This window comes from Sorghum bicolor, chromosome 4, assembly GCF_000003195.3.
Source record: "Sorghum bicolor cultivar BTx623 chromosome 4, Sorghum_bicolor_NCBIv3, whole genome shotgun sequence".
Classification (NCBI taxonomy): domain Eukaryota; kingdom Viridiplantae; phylum Streptophyta; class Magnoliopsida; order Poales; family Poaceae; genus Sorghum; species Sorghum bicolor.
In genome coordinates, this window is record NC_012873.2 from 56,569,694 (window position 1) to 56,582,997 (window position 13,304).

The 13,304-nt window shown below is 42.7% G+C and overlaps 2 protein-coding genes across 2 annotated transcripts; one reads left to right on the top strand and one right to left on the bottom strand.

Moving 5' to 3' along the window:
- Window positions 731-8,277, bottom strand: LOC8059688 (polyribonucleotide nucleotidyltransferase 2, mitochondrial). The gene is made up of 16 exons (XM_002454133.2): window positions 7,795-8,277; window positions 7,008-7,163; window positions 6,754-6,924; window positions 6,402-6,527; window positions 6,170-6,331; window positions 5,929-6,048; window positions 5,481-5,618; window positions 5,185-5,347; window positions 4,702-4,827; window positions 4,080-4,210; window positions 3,770-3,989; window positions 3,620-3,691; window positions 2,836-2,915; window positions 2,535-2,678; window positions 1,522-2,196; window positions 731-1,327 (listed from the first exon to the last, which is right to left on the bottom strand). The coding sequence occupies exons 1-16, from the start codon at window positions 8,161-8,163 to the stop codon at window positions 1,229-1,231; spliced, it is 2,952 nt and encodes a 983-aa protein (XP_002454178.1). The 5' UTR covers window positions 8,164-8,277; the 3' UTR covers window positions 731-1,228.
- On the top strand, window positions 8,779-10,064 carry LOC8059689 (subtilisin-like protease SBT1.1). Its single transcript, XM_002452411.2, has 2 exons — window positions 8,779-8,988; window positions 9,543-10,064. The coding sequence occupies exons 1-2, from the start codon at window positions 8,779-8,781 to the stop codon at window positions 10,062-10,064; spliced, it is 732 nt and encodes a 243-aa protein (XP_002452456.2).

The window sequence follows — 13,304 nt, forward strand, 5'->3', positions numbered from 1 at the left end:
ATTTAGTTAATTTTTTTTCTATCTATATTTAATGTTCTATGTATATGCTGCAAGATTCGACGAAAAACCTTGAAAATTTTTACATTTTTTTGGAAACTAAACATCCCTGGCTAGCAAACTATGGATAGTCTAGCCGAATCCAGTCGGCAAGCCATGGATAGTCTAGCCGAATCCAGTTTCATTGAGTTTTAAAAGTTCCCCTACGTAATGCTGCAAAATGTAATCTGAGCCCGCATTCTGCACTTCTCCTTAAATGTAGCAGTGCTCCTGCTAACTTTTCAAAACTTTTTAAAAAATATCGCAATCAAATTTGTGAACAGCCCCTGCTAAAAGCCTGCAGTTGTGTCAAGGCTCAACGCGTACCTGTGATGGAATCATATGATCATCGAAAGAAAAATAAAGAAGGTACAGCCGAACATTCTTAGGTAAAGAAACCACAAACTGGAACTGGATTCCTCAGGCTGTGACTGAGTAGGGGGGCACTGCTTAGTGCGGCCTTGTTTAGTTTCAAAATTTTTTGCAAAATAGACACGGTAATACTTTCGTTTATATTTGATAAATATTATTAAATTATGGTCTAATTAGATTCAAAAGATCCATCTCGCAAATTACAGAAAAACTGTGCAATTAGTTATTATTTTTATCTATATACATGCACCGCAAGATTTGATGTGACAGAGAATCTAAAACTTTTTGTAAAATTATTTAGGAACTAAACAAGGCCAAAGAATGATATGCATCGTCCATTATTTCCAATATTAAGGGGTGTTTAGGACTGCTCCACAAACTCCACTGTGGAGCAGCTCCACAAAAAACTGAAATTTGTAGAGTACCTCCTTAGACTCCACCATTTTTTCTCGAACTGAGTACGTGGAGCTGAAACCGTTTAGAGCTAAAAAAAACGTAGAGCAGTGCAGTCCCAAACACCATCCCAAACACCCCCTTAGTAACGTGATCCTAATAATATACAATTGCTGCAGCAGGTTCGGATGGTTCGTACTCGGTCCCGTGCGCTCACACTTACATGTCATGGACCTAATTTTACCTCTATTCATGGTTGCATGTTTCGGAAAAATGCTCAACCACGGCAGAAGAACAAAACTTTGCTAGCCTTGTGTTGCTCAAGCTGATTGATTAGCTGCTAGCCTGTTACACATTTACAGGTGTCTCTAACACCGTAAATCCTCCGGCAGAATGCCCTTATCCGCTTCCCAAAATGGTGGCACTACTAGTCCAGCAATGAGAATACCGGAATCCCCTTAGCGTTGAAACTAGAGCATTTCACTAGTAGTTCCTGTCCAACTTCGAATTCCTTTTGGCCATTTGCCTGCAAAGATGCTCCAGAACTTCAGTTACCAATGTTCATTGAGAGTATTGATGGAAAGGATGCAAGGATTAAGAATCTACTAATATAGTGTGGCCATTGAAAGGGTGGAGTACAGGGATAAAAACTGTGTTGCTAATAGCAGTATGAACAAAAAGGGCAGCTTTTTTTTTCCTCAAGAGTTTGTACGAAATTACCTCAAATTTATGCATTCCACGCGCACCATCACTCAACTCAAGTACTAGTCCAAAGGCTCGAATCTGGTAGACCTTTGCCGTAACTACATCACCTAACTTCATTGCCCCAGACTGGAAGTTCGTGGGACTCTGATTCAGGTCCAAAGTGTTGTCAGCAGTCTTTTCTGGAACATCAGAACCACTGGTTTGCAGTCCATTACTCCCAGATTCCTCAATCTTTATTTTCTTAGTTTTCTTTGTAGTAGCACTTGTGGATTTCTTAGCAGTAGCTTTCCTAACCTCATGACCTTCGCTGGCTGGTTTATATGGTCTAGGAGATGACTTTGCAGCCTTCGCCCGCTTCTTAGGACCATTTGCATCATCTTGAGCATCACAATCAGCAGCACTTCGAATTATAACTGAAGGAGTCGAAAACGCAGGTGCCTCCTCAGTTGTGCCATTTTCATGTTCGGTACTGGATGCCTCAGCATCAACATCCACACTAATCATGTTCTCTACAGCAGTCCAACCGCTAACTTCACTTGGCAAAGGATCCTTAGTTTTCAAATCCTTCTTGCTACGTGGTTGGGGTAAAGTTGCTTTAAGTGAAAGTTTAATGTTACCCCGCACATCCTGTCCAATACATCTGAGAGAGAGAGATTGGCCAACAGTTACAACATCTGAGACTTTCGCTACCTGCACAAAGAAAATAGAAACAATAATTAAAAACTGGTGAAAAGCTGGTATGTTAGTATTCAATATAATAAGTTATAATGGGGTTGATAAAACGGACTCTCACTCAATATAATGCAAGTCAACAAAAATTCAGCCTGTAGCTCTACAAAGGGAACTTTAAACTATTTGCGAATAAATATTCAACTGCCTTTAACAAGAAACCAACAAATGTAGACTTAAATGTACTGGAAGATAGTACTGACAATCTATTTCCAGATATCATTCGGAACAATCCTAGTGACTAGAACATAGCCCTATTCAACCTCAATCCCTCTATTACAGAATTTCAAGAGAAATACCGGTTCATGTGACAACTCTGAAATGTGAAGTAAGCCTTGCTGTCCACCATTGAACTCCACAAAAGCACCATACTCCTTGATTGAGGAAACAATTCCTTTGTATGTACGACCAACTTCAATTTCACGTCCCACGAGGAACTCAACCTACAGCGAAGAAAAGTTCAGAATTCGTTAAATGAAGATTATTCTTTCCTCCGAAGCACTGCACTTTTGACATTCTAACCAGCACAAACTGACATCATATGTACATTAAGCAATTACTATTGAGGCTCTCATGAATAGGTGTCATAGGCACTTGTACCTTCTCAATAGCTTTATCCATAATTTCTTGAGTTTTAGCAACAATAGTGACTGTACCATCACTGACTGATACTCGTGCACCTAAGAAAATGGAAGAGAGAGATTAACTACAACACCCAGTTCCCAGTAGCTGAACAAAATATAACCCAGCATAATTATATGAAAATACTCAGCCATTTAAATATACAAGTCAACTAAAAGGAAACTACATTTTCACAGACTCAGCCTATTCCTTTGGCTAAACAGCCTGTTGTTGAGTTTCCTAGTATCCCTTGATGGTTTTTTTGAATGGCTTTGCCTACCCTTTTATATATTCATATTTTTTTTACCATAGTAGGGCTTCCCACTACTGTACAAACCCTCAAAAAAAACCAAAGGAAACTAGTGATGAACCATGTTAATATTCTCAGTGATTTTCACAGAAATGCAAACCCATAACCCACATGAGAACCAAGATGTTTTCCAGTGCATATGAAATCCTATTAACGTACATAACCGTGTAATCACCTAATGCTATTGTCATCAAAGATATCCACTGGCTTTCTCCCTTCATCTATCTGAACTATTGAAATATATATTTATACTCACAAATTTGCTTTTAGATTCACGAAAACACTTCTCTAAACTGAAACACCTCTAGTTCATCACTCATTAGCATGATTTCCGGTACAACAAGTAATGACCAAACTATCAATAAATATCTTGTCAAATGAAATTAGTTGCTCCTAAACCAGAGGACAAAGAAAGACCATGAACAAAAGGCAGGTATGTAGATAGCTTGATACCTGTTTCTTGCTCAATTTTTTTCCTGTGGAAAAGCAGTTTCCTAAGAGAATCACTGCTGAAGCTCAGTGTAGCTGCAAATGGAGGGTCAGTTCAGATCTTAATCATATCATGCTAGAAACAAAGACAACAAAGCAAGTACATCAACAAACCTAATCGAGGGGAACTTCCATCGTTAATAGCACGTGCAGTACTTATTTCCTGGTCCATGCGGTCAAGGATTTGATTTCGAGCCTTACGTGCAGGCTCTAAACTTTCACATATTATGTCCAATGGTATTCCGGCAGGTTTTATATCCAGCTGAATAGCAGTAATACCTTTCCTTGTCCCTGCAATTTTGAAGTCCATGTCACCCAAGTGATCCTCAAGGCCCTGAAAAATATTGATTATCATGTTCACTTAAGGGATCAATATTTACAATTGACTGAAATGATTTTGAATGAAGTGCAGCAAAACACTCACCAGAATATCCGTTAATATGCGATAATTAGAAATATCTCCAGTAGCTGGGTCCACCTGACTTACAAGACCCACTGAAACACCAGCAACATGTTCTCTTACAGGTATCCCAGCATCCATTAAGGCCATACTTCCTGTGAGTCACCATTTAGAATAGCAGAACATTAAAGAACACAAAATAATAATTTACTAGCTGTTCAAGGATACCACAGTAACAATGAAAAGGCAATTTACATTAAAATTCACACATCGACCCAAGAACCTATACGAAATGAATAATAACTATATAAATTATCTTATATAAAGCATAATGTCGCTGCGTGTATGTCAGAAATGACAAAGGTGGTGCAAAAAACAAGTTCCATTATGCTAAAAGGAGAAAACTAGGCAGTCAATCTATTTCTTATCACAGTGAAGTACATAGTCTTGCAAATGAAAGAATCAAAGCATGCTGCCAACCTTGAGTTAAGTTCCACGAAACAAAAAACTGTAGACCATAGAGAAATATCAATAAATAAATAAATAAATAGCATAGTTCTCACAAAAGCATCTCCAAGCTACAGCTGAAATATGGGAGTTTCATAAGAATAGCACCATTATAAGAGAAAAATGGTTTGTGGTATACCTCCACATACTGATGCCATTGATGTTGAACCATCAGATGCCATGACTTCTGAATTTACCCGAACGGCATATGGAAAATCACTTTCTGGAGGAAGCACAGCAAGCAGTGCTTTCTCTGCAAGAGTGCCTGCACAATGGTATAAAATAAATGGCTGCAATATTGGTTTTCATTTTGCTTCATCCAAATCTAAATCAGGAAAGGATTAAATCTAGAAGAACTGAAGGGGAAAATGACATTCAGCGTATCATAGTACTCTATCATACCCAAACAACAGCAAATTGTCAAGCTTTCATCCGCTATTTGATAGTTCCCAGGCTTTTATATGCTAGGATAATACTAATAGACTATCACAGGTACCACTGTAAGACTAATTCCATCACATTGGTAAGCCTCTATATGAACCAAACTAGGTGAGGATACAGACATCCATTTAACTAGATTTCAGGACAATTCATTTAGCATATGGGGAAAAAAAGGTGCTACCATGTCCAACTTCTCGCCGATTCAGGCCTCCACGTTTGGCAACTTCATTTATCGAAAATGGTGGAAAACTATAGTGAAGCATGAAACGCTTTGTTGGAGGGCCAACAATTGAATCCAGCCGCTGAGCATCGCCAGGAGCACCAAGGGTAACTGTACAAAGAACCTACAACCATAGTACTGGTTATTTGCATGTGTATATATATACAATAACTTGATTGAAAATATGGTTAAGTCCATCCAAATTCAGACAAATAGGTACTGTGCACTGTAGAGAGAGAGCAAGGGATAGGGCACACCTGTGTGTCTCCACGTGAAAACAGGGCAGAGCCATGTAATACTGGATATGTGTTGGATTCACAATACAATGGTCTCACTTCATCAAGTTGTCTACCATCTACTCTAAGTCCCTCTTCAATTATTCTTTTACGTATAACCTGCACAATCGGACACCAAGCCAGTGTCAATTAGAGTAGCACAGGTGATTTAATAAGATTATAGCAATTAATGAAGTGGCATCAAGTGGTGTCATTGTGTCAAGTATAGCTGGGAGATGCAGATCTCAGTCTATTAAGAACCATAAACAAATTGCACAGATATTCAGAAATTCCCATAAACTAATGGATAGCAGTATCTTCAGAAATCATGATGGAATAATTTAGACTAACATTATATCAATGCATTTATTTTATGCTCAAAGCTATTTGTTTTATGTTAAATTTGGCCGAAGAAATTAATGTGGGTTACCTGTTTTCTCACTGTGTCAACTGCCTTATGAAGAAACTTCAAGCTGTCCTCATCATTTTCTTCTTCAAGCTTTGCCTTAACAGTTTGTGTGATTTTTTCTAAAGCTTCCCCCCGTTCAAACTGAAATTAAAACACCGCATAAGTTCATGCCCTGAAGAGTTAAAAGGCATTTGCTGGTGGCCCTAAAACAAATATGTGTTTAAAGAAACGATCAACACTGAATATTTTGGCTTCTCTTGACCTTGCCATATGATGAATCAGTGAAGACTTCCTCAATGGGTGCTTCTGAGAATGTTCTAATTTTCTCATAGGATGTATCTGAAATCAGTGATATCTTGTATTCTTTCTTCTCTTTGCCAGCTCGCTTAGCCAACCTTATTTGAGGGTCGATACATTTAATTGCCTGAGCATAATAATGAAAACATGAGAATACTCTTCCAATATATCAAGAAGCAGAAGACAAAAGAAAATACCTCAGAGTGTGCAAGCTTCATGCCTGCCTGAAGATCCCTCTCAGTTATTTCACGAGCTTGTACATCTATCATTAACGTTTTATCCCGTGAACATGCATAAATAAGATTGAGATCACTCGAACCTAGCTGCAAAGCACCGTACAACATACACAAAATATGAGTCAACCAGACAAATTTCTAGTAGTGTAGAATATACATGGTCAAAAAAATTGAGACGTTCAGATATGCTATGAAATGGTAGAGAAATATCAAGTCCACAAGCAGTATAAATGTACAATATCATGGGAACAATACGTGCACAACTCAGGGTAGAACACAATGATTCCTATGTCAGTAAACTGATCCAATTTACCTCATCCACTGTAGGATTTAAGATGAAATTCCCATCAATTCTCCCTACACGTATTACTCCAATCGGCCCATTCCAAGGTATATCAGATAGCATTAGTGCAGCTGAAGAGGCATTTGCAGCCATTACATCTGGATCTTGCTTACCATCTGATGAAAGAACATTTACCATGATCTAAAAAAGCAGGATATAATGTTAGCGATGAGTTCTGATGGTTTAGCCAACTTTGAGAATTTGACGCGTACTGAGAAGAATACCTGAACTTCATGGTAAAAGCCAGGAGGAAACAATGGTCTTATTGGTCTATCAATTATACGCCCACACAGGAGTTCTCTTTCCTTAGGAGCACCTTCCCTGCGCATATATGTTGTGGGGATAACACCTTGAGCATATTGTTTCTCTTGATAATCAACCTACAGCCACCCAAAAAACGAAAAACTTAGCTGAGGCAAAGAGATACAAAAATAGTACTCACAAGATACAGAATGAATGTTCAATTAAAAATGCAAGGACAAACAAAACTTCAATTTTCCATTTTGAATGTAACACAAAAGATCATTTTCTTTTTGGACAATGACATCCCAAAATTCAGTATTTTTATAACTTATTTAGAATAATAATAAATAACAAATTACATAAAACACCATACAGGACACAGCTAGTTGACCACATAACCAGATGGGGCTTTTGCAACCACTTCAAACTCAATACACATCAAACTGACAACTGGCATCAGTTTTTAGTTTCATTTTAATATTTTTTAAAAAAAAAAGCCAGTTGAGCCCCTATTTGCACAGTTAAGAACAGTTATTAATCAGCAATATAAAACAGTCTTGTGAAATATGAACCAAATTCAATATAAAACATCGAAAGCTAAAATGTGAACATGGAATGGGGGTCAATTACGGCAGTATAGAACCATATCAAATTGCAAGACTCATAAGTTGCGGTACATGAATTGGGCATTCCTTGCAGAACTCAACGCTCTCTAAAAACTCACATCACGATCACATTAAAAGAAAAAATACAGGGGGTTATCCGTACAGTTAGTGGGAGGAAGTCCCGAACGGGCTCAGAGGACTTGGCGGCGGCGACGGTTGAGAGGACATGGGTGTCTTCCATGGAGATCACCACGGAGCCGTTGGCGAAGCGCGCCATCTTTCCCGTCTCGAAGGCGATGGAGCGCCCCCCGATCTCGAACTCCTCCCGGAAGCTCTCCAGCACCTTCCGACCCGGGACAGGCGGCGCCGCCGCCGCAGCCGCTTCCGCGGCAGCCAGCGGGGCCGCCTCCTCGGCCGCGCCGGAGAGTAATGCCGCGCGGCCGCCGGGGACGACGAGCGGCGCAGCGGGCAAGCGCAGGCGGGGTCGGCGGCGCGCCAGGGAGCGGAGGGAGGAGGCCACCGCCATCGACATGGTGGCGGGCGGCGAGCGGGGAGCAGCAGGAGGGTTTTTGGCTAGGGTTTAAGGGAAAGAAGAAATGGTGGTTGGTTTGTTTGGCCTCCGTGTTGGCCCCTGGTTGCGGCAGAGTTGTGTTGTGTCGCTGTAAAACATGGCTCATAAGTCAGTTGGCGAAACCGCCGCAGCTTTTCTTTGTCTTTCCTGATCGGGTTAGAATTTATATTTAATGTTTTATGTATGTGTAGATTGATTCAATGTGACCAGAGTCTTGAAAGCTTTTTATAAACTAAACCAGGCTTTGGTACATCATCCAAGAGGATAGGAAAAGGCTTTTACCGTTGATGCTCCAAGAGATTTTTATATTTTGTTCCTAAAATATAGTGTTTGCTAACTCCTAAATCAGTATGAGAAAGAAAAAAAAAGTCATATTTAAAAGTTTTTTTATATTTAAATAGGCTACTCACCCCCCTCTAGCCATATTAGGACCTTTCAATGGGCGACAACGGCAACATCCTAGAGGGACAAGATCGGGCACGACACGCATGTGACATTGACAGCCGCCACGTCCACGGTCCCTGACGTTGGTGTCCACATCTTCGCCCGGGCGTGGCGCCTAAGGTGAGGATCGCTATGTACAAGGTGTCCGGGATGATGATGGCGGTTGCTGCGGCAATCGATGCGGCAGTGAAGGACGGTGTGGACATCATCTTGCTGTCACTCAGTGACAACAACCTAACCCAGTTCTTCAACAACTCGCTCGCCATCAGGGCGCTTAGTGTAGAGCACAACGGTGTTTTCGTTGTGCTCATGAGAGGCAACAGCGGACCCAATGCGTCTATGGTGACCAACGTCGCGCCGTGGATGATGTGTCTATGGTGACCAACGTCGCGCCGTGGATGACCACTGTCGGTGCCACCACGGTGGACCGTCTATTCTCGACGTACCTCAATCTTGGAGACGGTACCGAAGGTTGTTTTTTTTGCCCTTGAGGGCATATGCCCTCACTCTCCCACCCATTGGATTTGCTTTTGAAAAGTGTGCAAACACACATCTCAATGTGAAACTCCTTTGAGATGTGTGTTTGCATACTTCTCAAAGCAAATCCAATAGATGGGAGAGTGAGGGCACATGCCCTCAAGGGCAAAATAAACTTTACCACATGTCTTGAAGATGGTTTTTTTCCATTAAGGGCACATGCCCTCACTCTCCCACCCATTAGATTCGTTTTGAGAAGTGTGCAAACACATATCTTAGAAAAAGCAACACCGCCATGACCCCTCCGTTGCTCAGCTTATGTACCCGTCGGGTGACGGCCGAGAAGACTCACGAGAAGATACTAGTGTGCATGGGATGCGAATGTTGCTCGCTGGAGAAAGTCAAGCGGACGATGTCAGGTCCTGAACTCCGATGGTCATGATGGGCACGCTGGTATTGTCTTCATTGACACCGACGGCTGGTCACAAGAGAACGGTGGCGACAGTCTCGTACTCGTGGATACGTCTTCCCCGCCTAAGCTTGTCCTGAGCCTAAGCGCCGGTGAGCAGCTCAAGCACTACATCGCGTTGAGTGCATACCCAGTGGCTTCGTTTAGCTTCCCCTGCACCACGGTGATTGCTGAAAACCGTGCACCCATGGTAGCAACATTCTCGTCATGGGTGTCGAACCCCATCGCCCCTCAACTTCTGAAGCCTGACCTCATCGCGCCAGGGCAGGATGTGCTAGCTGCATGGAAAGGTGGCAGCTACATGATGGCATCCAAGACGTCCATGTCCTGCCCGCACGTCGCCAGCGTTGCGACGCTCATGAGGAAGAAGCATACTGGCTGGACTCTGGCCATGATGCGATCGGCGCTGGTCACGATAGCTGCGACTCTTGACAACACCGGGTGGAACATCCTCGACAATGTAGTCTTCTGAGGGCGTGGCACCACGGCCACGGCACCGTTCGCCGTGGGCACTGGGCACATCCGCCCGGAACTCGCCATGGACCCAGACCTAGTGTATGACACCTGCACCATGGACTACGTTGACTTTATGTGCGCTCTAACTACACGAGGGAGTATATGCACGTGTTCATGACTAACCCCGGCTTGGCCACGTGCACGAGGCCGCCGCTCCCTGACGGCCCCGCCGACCTCAACTACTCGTCGTTCGTCGTGGTGTTCGGTGGCCATGGCGGCATCCTCACGCTCACGCGCATGGTGACCAAAGGTGTCCGAGGGCATCGAGAGGTACGCTGTCACCGTCGAGGTGCTGAAGCACGTAGAGGTGACCATCACGCCGATGGTCTTGGAGTTCAAGGAGTGCATGGAGACCAAGACGTACATGGTGGATTTTAGAGCTAAAGCCAGGAGGGATCGGGAGGCAGCGTGGGACTTAGGCCACATCGTCTGGGAAAGCAAGAAGCAGCAAATGAGGAGCGCAGTGGCCTTCCACTTTGTTGATGGTCCTTAATGTTCACATTTAACCATCAACTAATCATGGAAAAGGATCCAAATGCAACCAACACCTAGACTTAGAGTTTTATCTGACAGAATTCCACGAGTTTTGGTGTTTGTCTATTTCTGCAGGGGGTTATCAGGAAATATGGAAGAAAGGCCCACACGTCGGGTTTACATAGAGATATTAACGTGTCGCGCAATTTTCTACCATCTAGAAGACTCTAGAAGCCACGGGAAGGAAGCGGAGGCCGAACGGGGCCAGGCACTGGGTGCCCGCCCAGTTGACGTGGGCGCCCGCCCCCTCCTAGAGTCCAAACAGGACTCTCTTTCGGGATCAATCTCCACTGACCTAAAGGATCAAGGATAACCGTTCAATCAATGTCGGTTAGATCCAACGGCCCATATTCACTTGAAGGGACTATAAAACCAGACCCCCTGACCCCTGGAGATCATACCTCTTCTACAGAATCAAAGCTAGGGTTTCAATTCTTCATCCAAGTAGAGAGGATCCTCTAGTTCTTCTAGTTCTACCTCTAGTTCATCTAGTTCTAGTTCTAGTTCATCTAGTTCTAGTTCTAGTTCTAGTTCCTCTAGTTCTAGTTCTAGTTAGTTCTAGTTGTAATCTAGAAAATAGAGAGAGAGAAGATGAGAGCGGAGGAAGAGGAGCCGGATCTGTCGGATCTTCCTCAACATTGTACTTTTGCAGCAACTGGTTCGTTCTTCATCGTTCTCCAGGTTCTTCAATTCATAATTCCTGAGTTCTTTAATTACTTTTATTTACATTCAAGTTATTTATTGGATACCCGCTTGCATCAAGTGCTCTAATCTTTGAAACATTAGAGTAGTAATTAATAGATTAGACGCGGTGTTTAGTCTTGCAGTTACCTGGAATTGCACCCAATCCTGCGGATTGTTGTGGTAGCCTTAGGGTAGTGATAGCCCTAACGGTCGACGTATTCCACCTCGTTCGGATCGGTGTTTGTAGGACCGTAGTCAGACCTTCCTAGCCCCCTTCTCATCTCTTTCTGTGGTTAGTGCTCTGATGTCCCGATATAAATAATCTTGAAGTAATTCTTGATTCCTAGATCAACTAGAGAATTTTCAGAAAACTTCCTCTCTTCCCACCAAAAATAATTATATAGTTATTCTTGGGCGATCTTGATTCTTAATTAGTACACTCACGTTCTCTGTGGAAAATCGATACTCTGGAATACTCCCGGGTGAAGGCTACATCAGTATCCGTGCGCTTGCGGATTTTTTCTGTTTGCGTTTAAAATACCCAACACACTTCGAGTAAGAAACTAGCAGCATTGGAACAAGATGATCGAACGCCTGCTTCGGCCAGTCTGAGAAGCCGACTGCCATATATGTGAAAGTCCCAGTTTGGTTTTGGATAATTGATGAAACCTATGTGTACTAACCTTTGTCATGAGTGAAATATAATGATAGGTTGGTATACACCAAGTGATGGAGCTAGATGATGGTCATGGTGATGGAGGTGACCAAAAGATGATATTCAAGTGCTCCAACTTGGAAAAGAAGAAAGAGAAAAACAAAATGGGCTCAAGGCAAAGGTATTTTTATTAGGGCCATTTTGTTTTACCACTCAAGACACCTAGCGGGTGTGAGTGGATTTAGGATAGATAATTGTACTATAAAGAGGAGAAATCTTTAATTGCAATGGTTATCTAGTGCCACTAAGTGTGAGTCTCTTCTGCATATACCTAGCGCTTAGTGACATGGTGAGTTGCATGAGAAAGCCTATAAAAATGATTGTGAAATGCTAACACACATGCACATGGTGGTGTACTCTTGGTGGTGTTGGCACATTTGCAAAGGAGAAGGTGTTGGAGTTGATTGCTTTTTGGTGTTCTCCGGACATTAGGATGATTTTTAGATTGAAATACTGCTTTGATCCATTATGTCTTGGATTGAGTATCCATATGGTTTGTATAGCCCTCTGAGTAATCTTTCTGAAATGTCCAAGATCATCGAATTTGGAGTTCGGAGTTAGAAGTTAGCATCCTAACAAGTTTTGAGATGGTGTTGAGAATGCAGGACCGGAAGTTCCGGTTGAACTTCCGGTGCCTGAATGGAAGTTCCGGTCAGCCTGACAGGAAGTTCCGGTTGGGCTGTGAGAGGTGCGCTCGCGTTTGAGAAAACACTTCCGGTGTCTGACCGATGTTCCGGTCCTTGACCAGAAGTTTCGGTCCATAACCAGAAGTTTCAGTCCATGAAAGGAAGTCCGCATAAGAGTCTTTGCAAATGGCCTCGCGTGTCAGGATTCACTTCCGGTCTCTAACTGGAAGTTCTGGTGGAACTTCTGATGGGTTCGAGTCTCTCACAACGGTCAGATCTGCTTGGACCGAGGCTCAACGGTTAGATCTGGTTGGACTGGAAGTTCCGGTCCGAGGCACCAGAACTTCCGGTGCCACACTATAAGTACTCGTTTCCTTCGTTTTTGACGAGGCAACTCAAATAGAACACATTTTTTGACTTTCATTGGCTCTTCTAAAGAGTAGAGAAAGCTCTCCCTTCCTCCTCTCTCACTCCCTAAGATTTGTGCTCCATTCAAGTGAGAGATTGAGCTCAAGTGACAGATCTGAGAGCTTCAAGAGCATCTCCTTCCTCTCCTCTCCTTCTCCATAGCTTGGTGCTCATTGGTGAGAGGATTTGGGGAAACCCTAGTGTTGTGCTTTTGTGATTTCAATCTTGT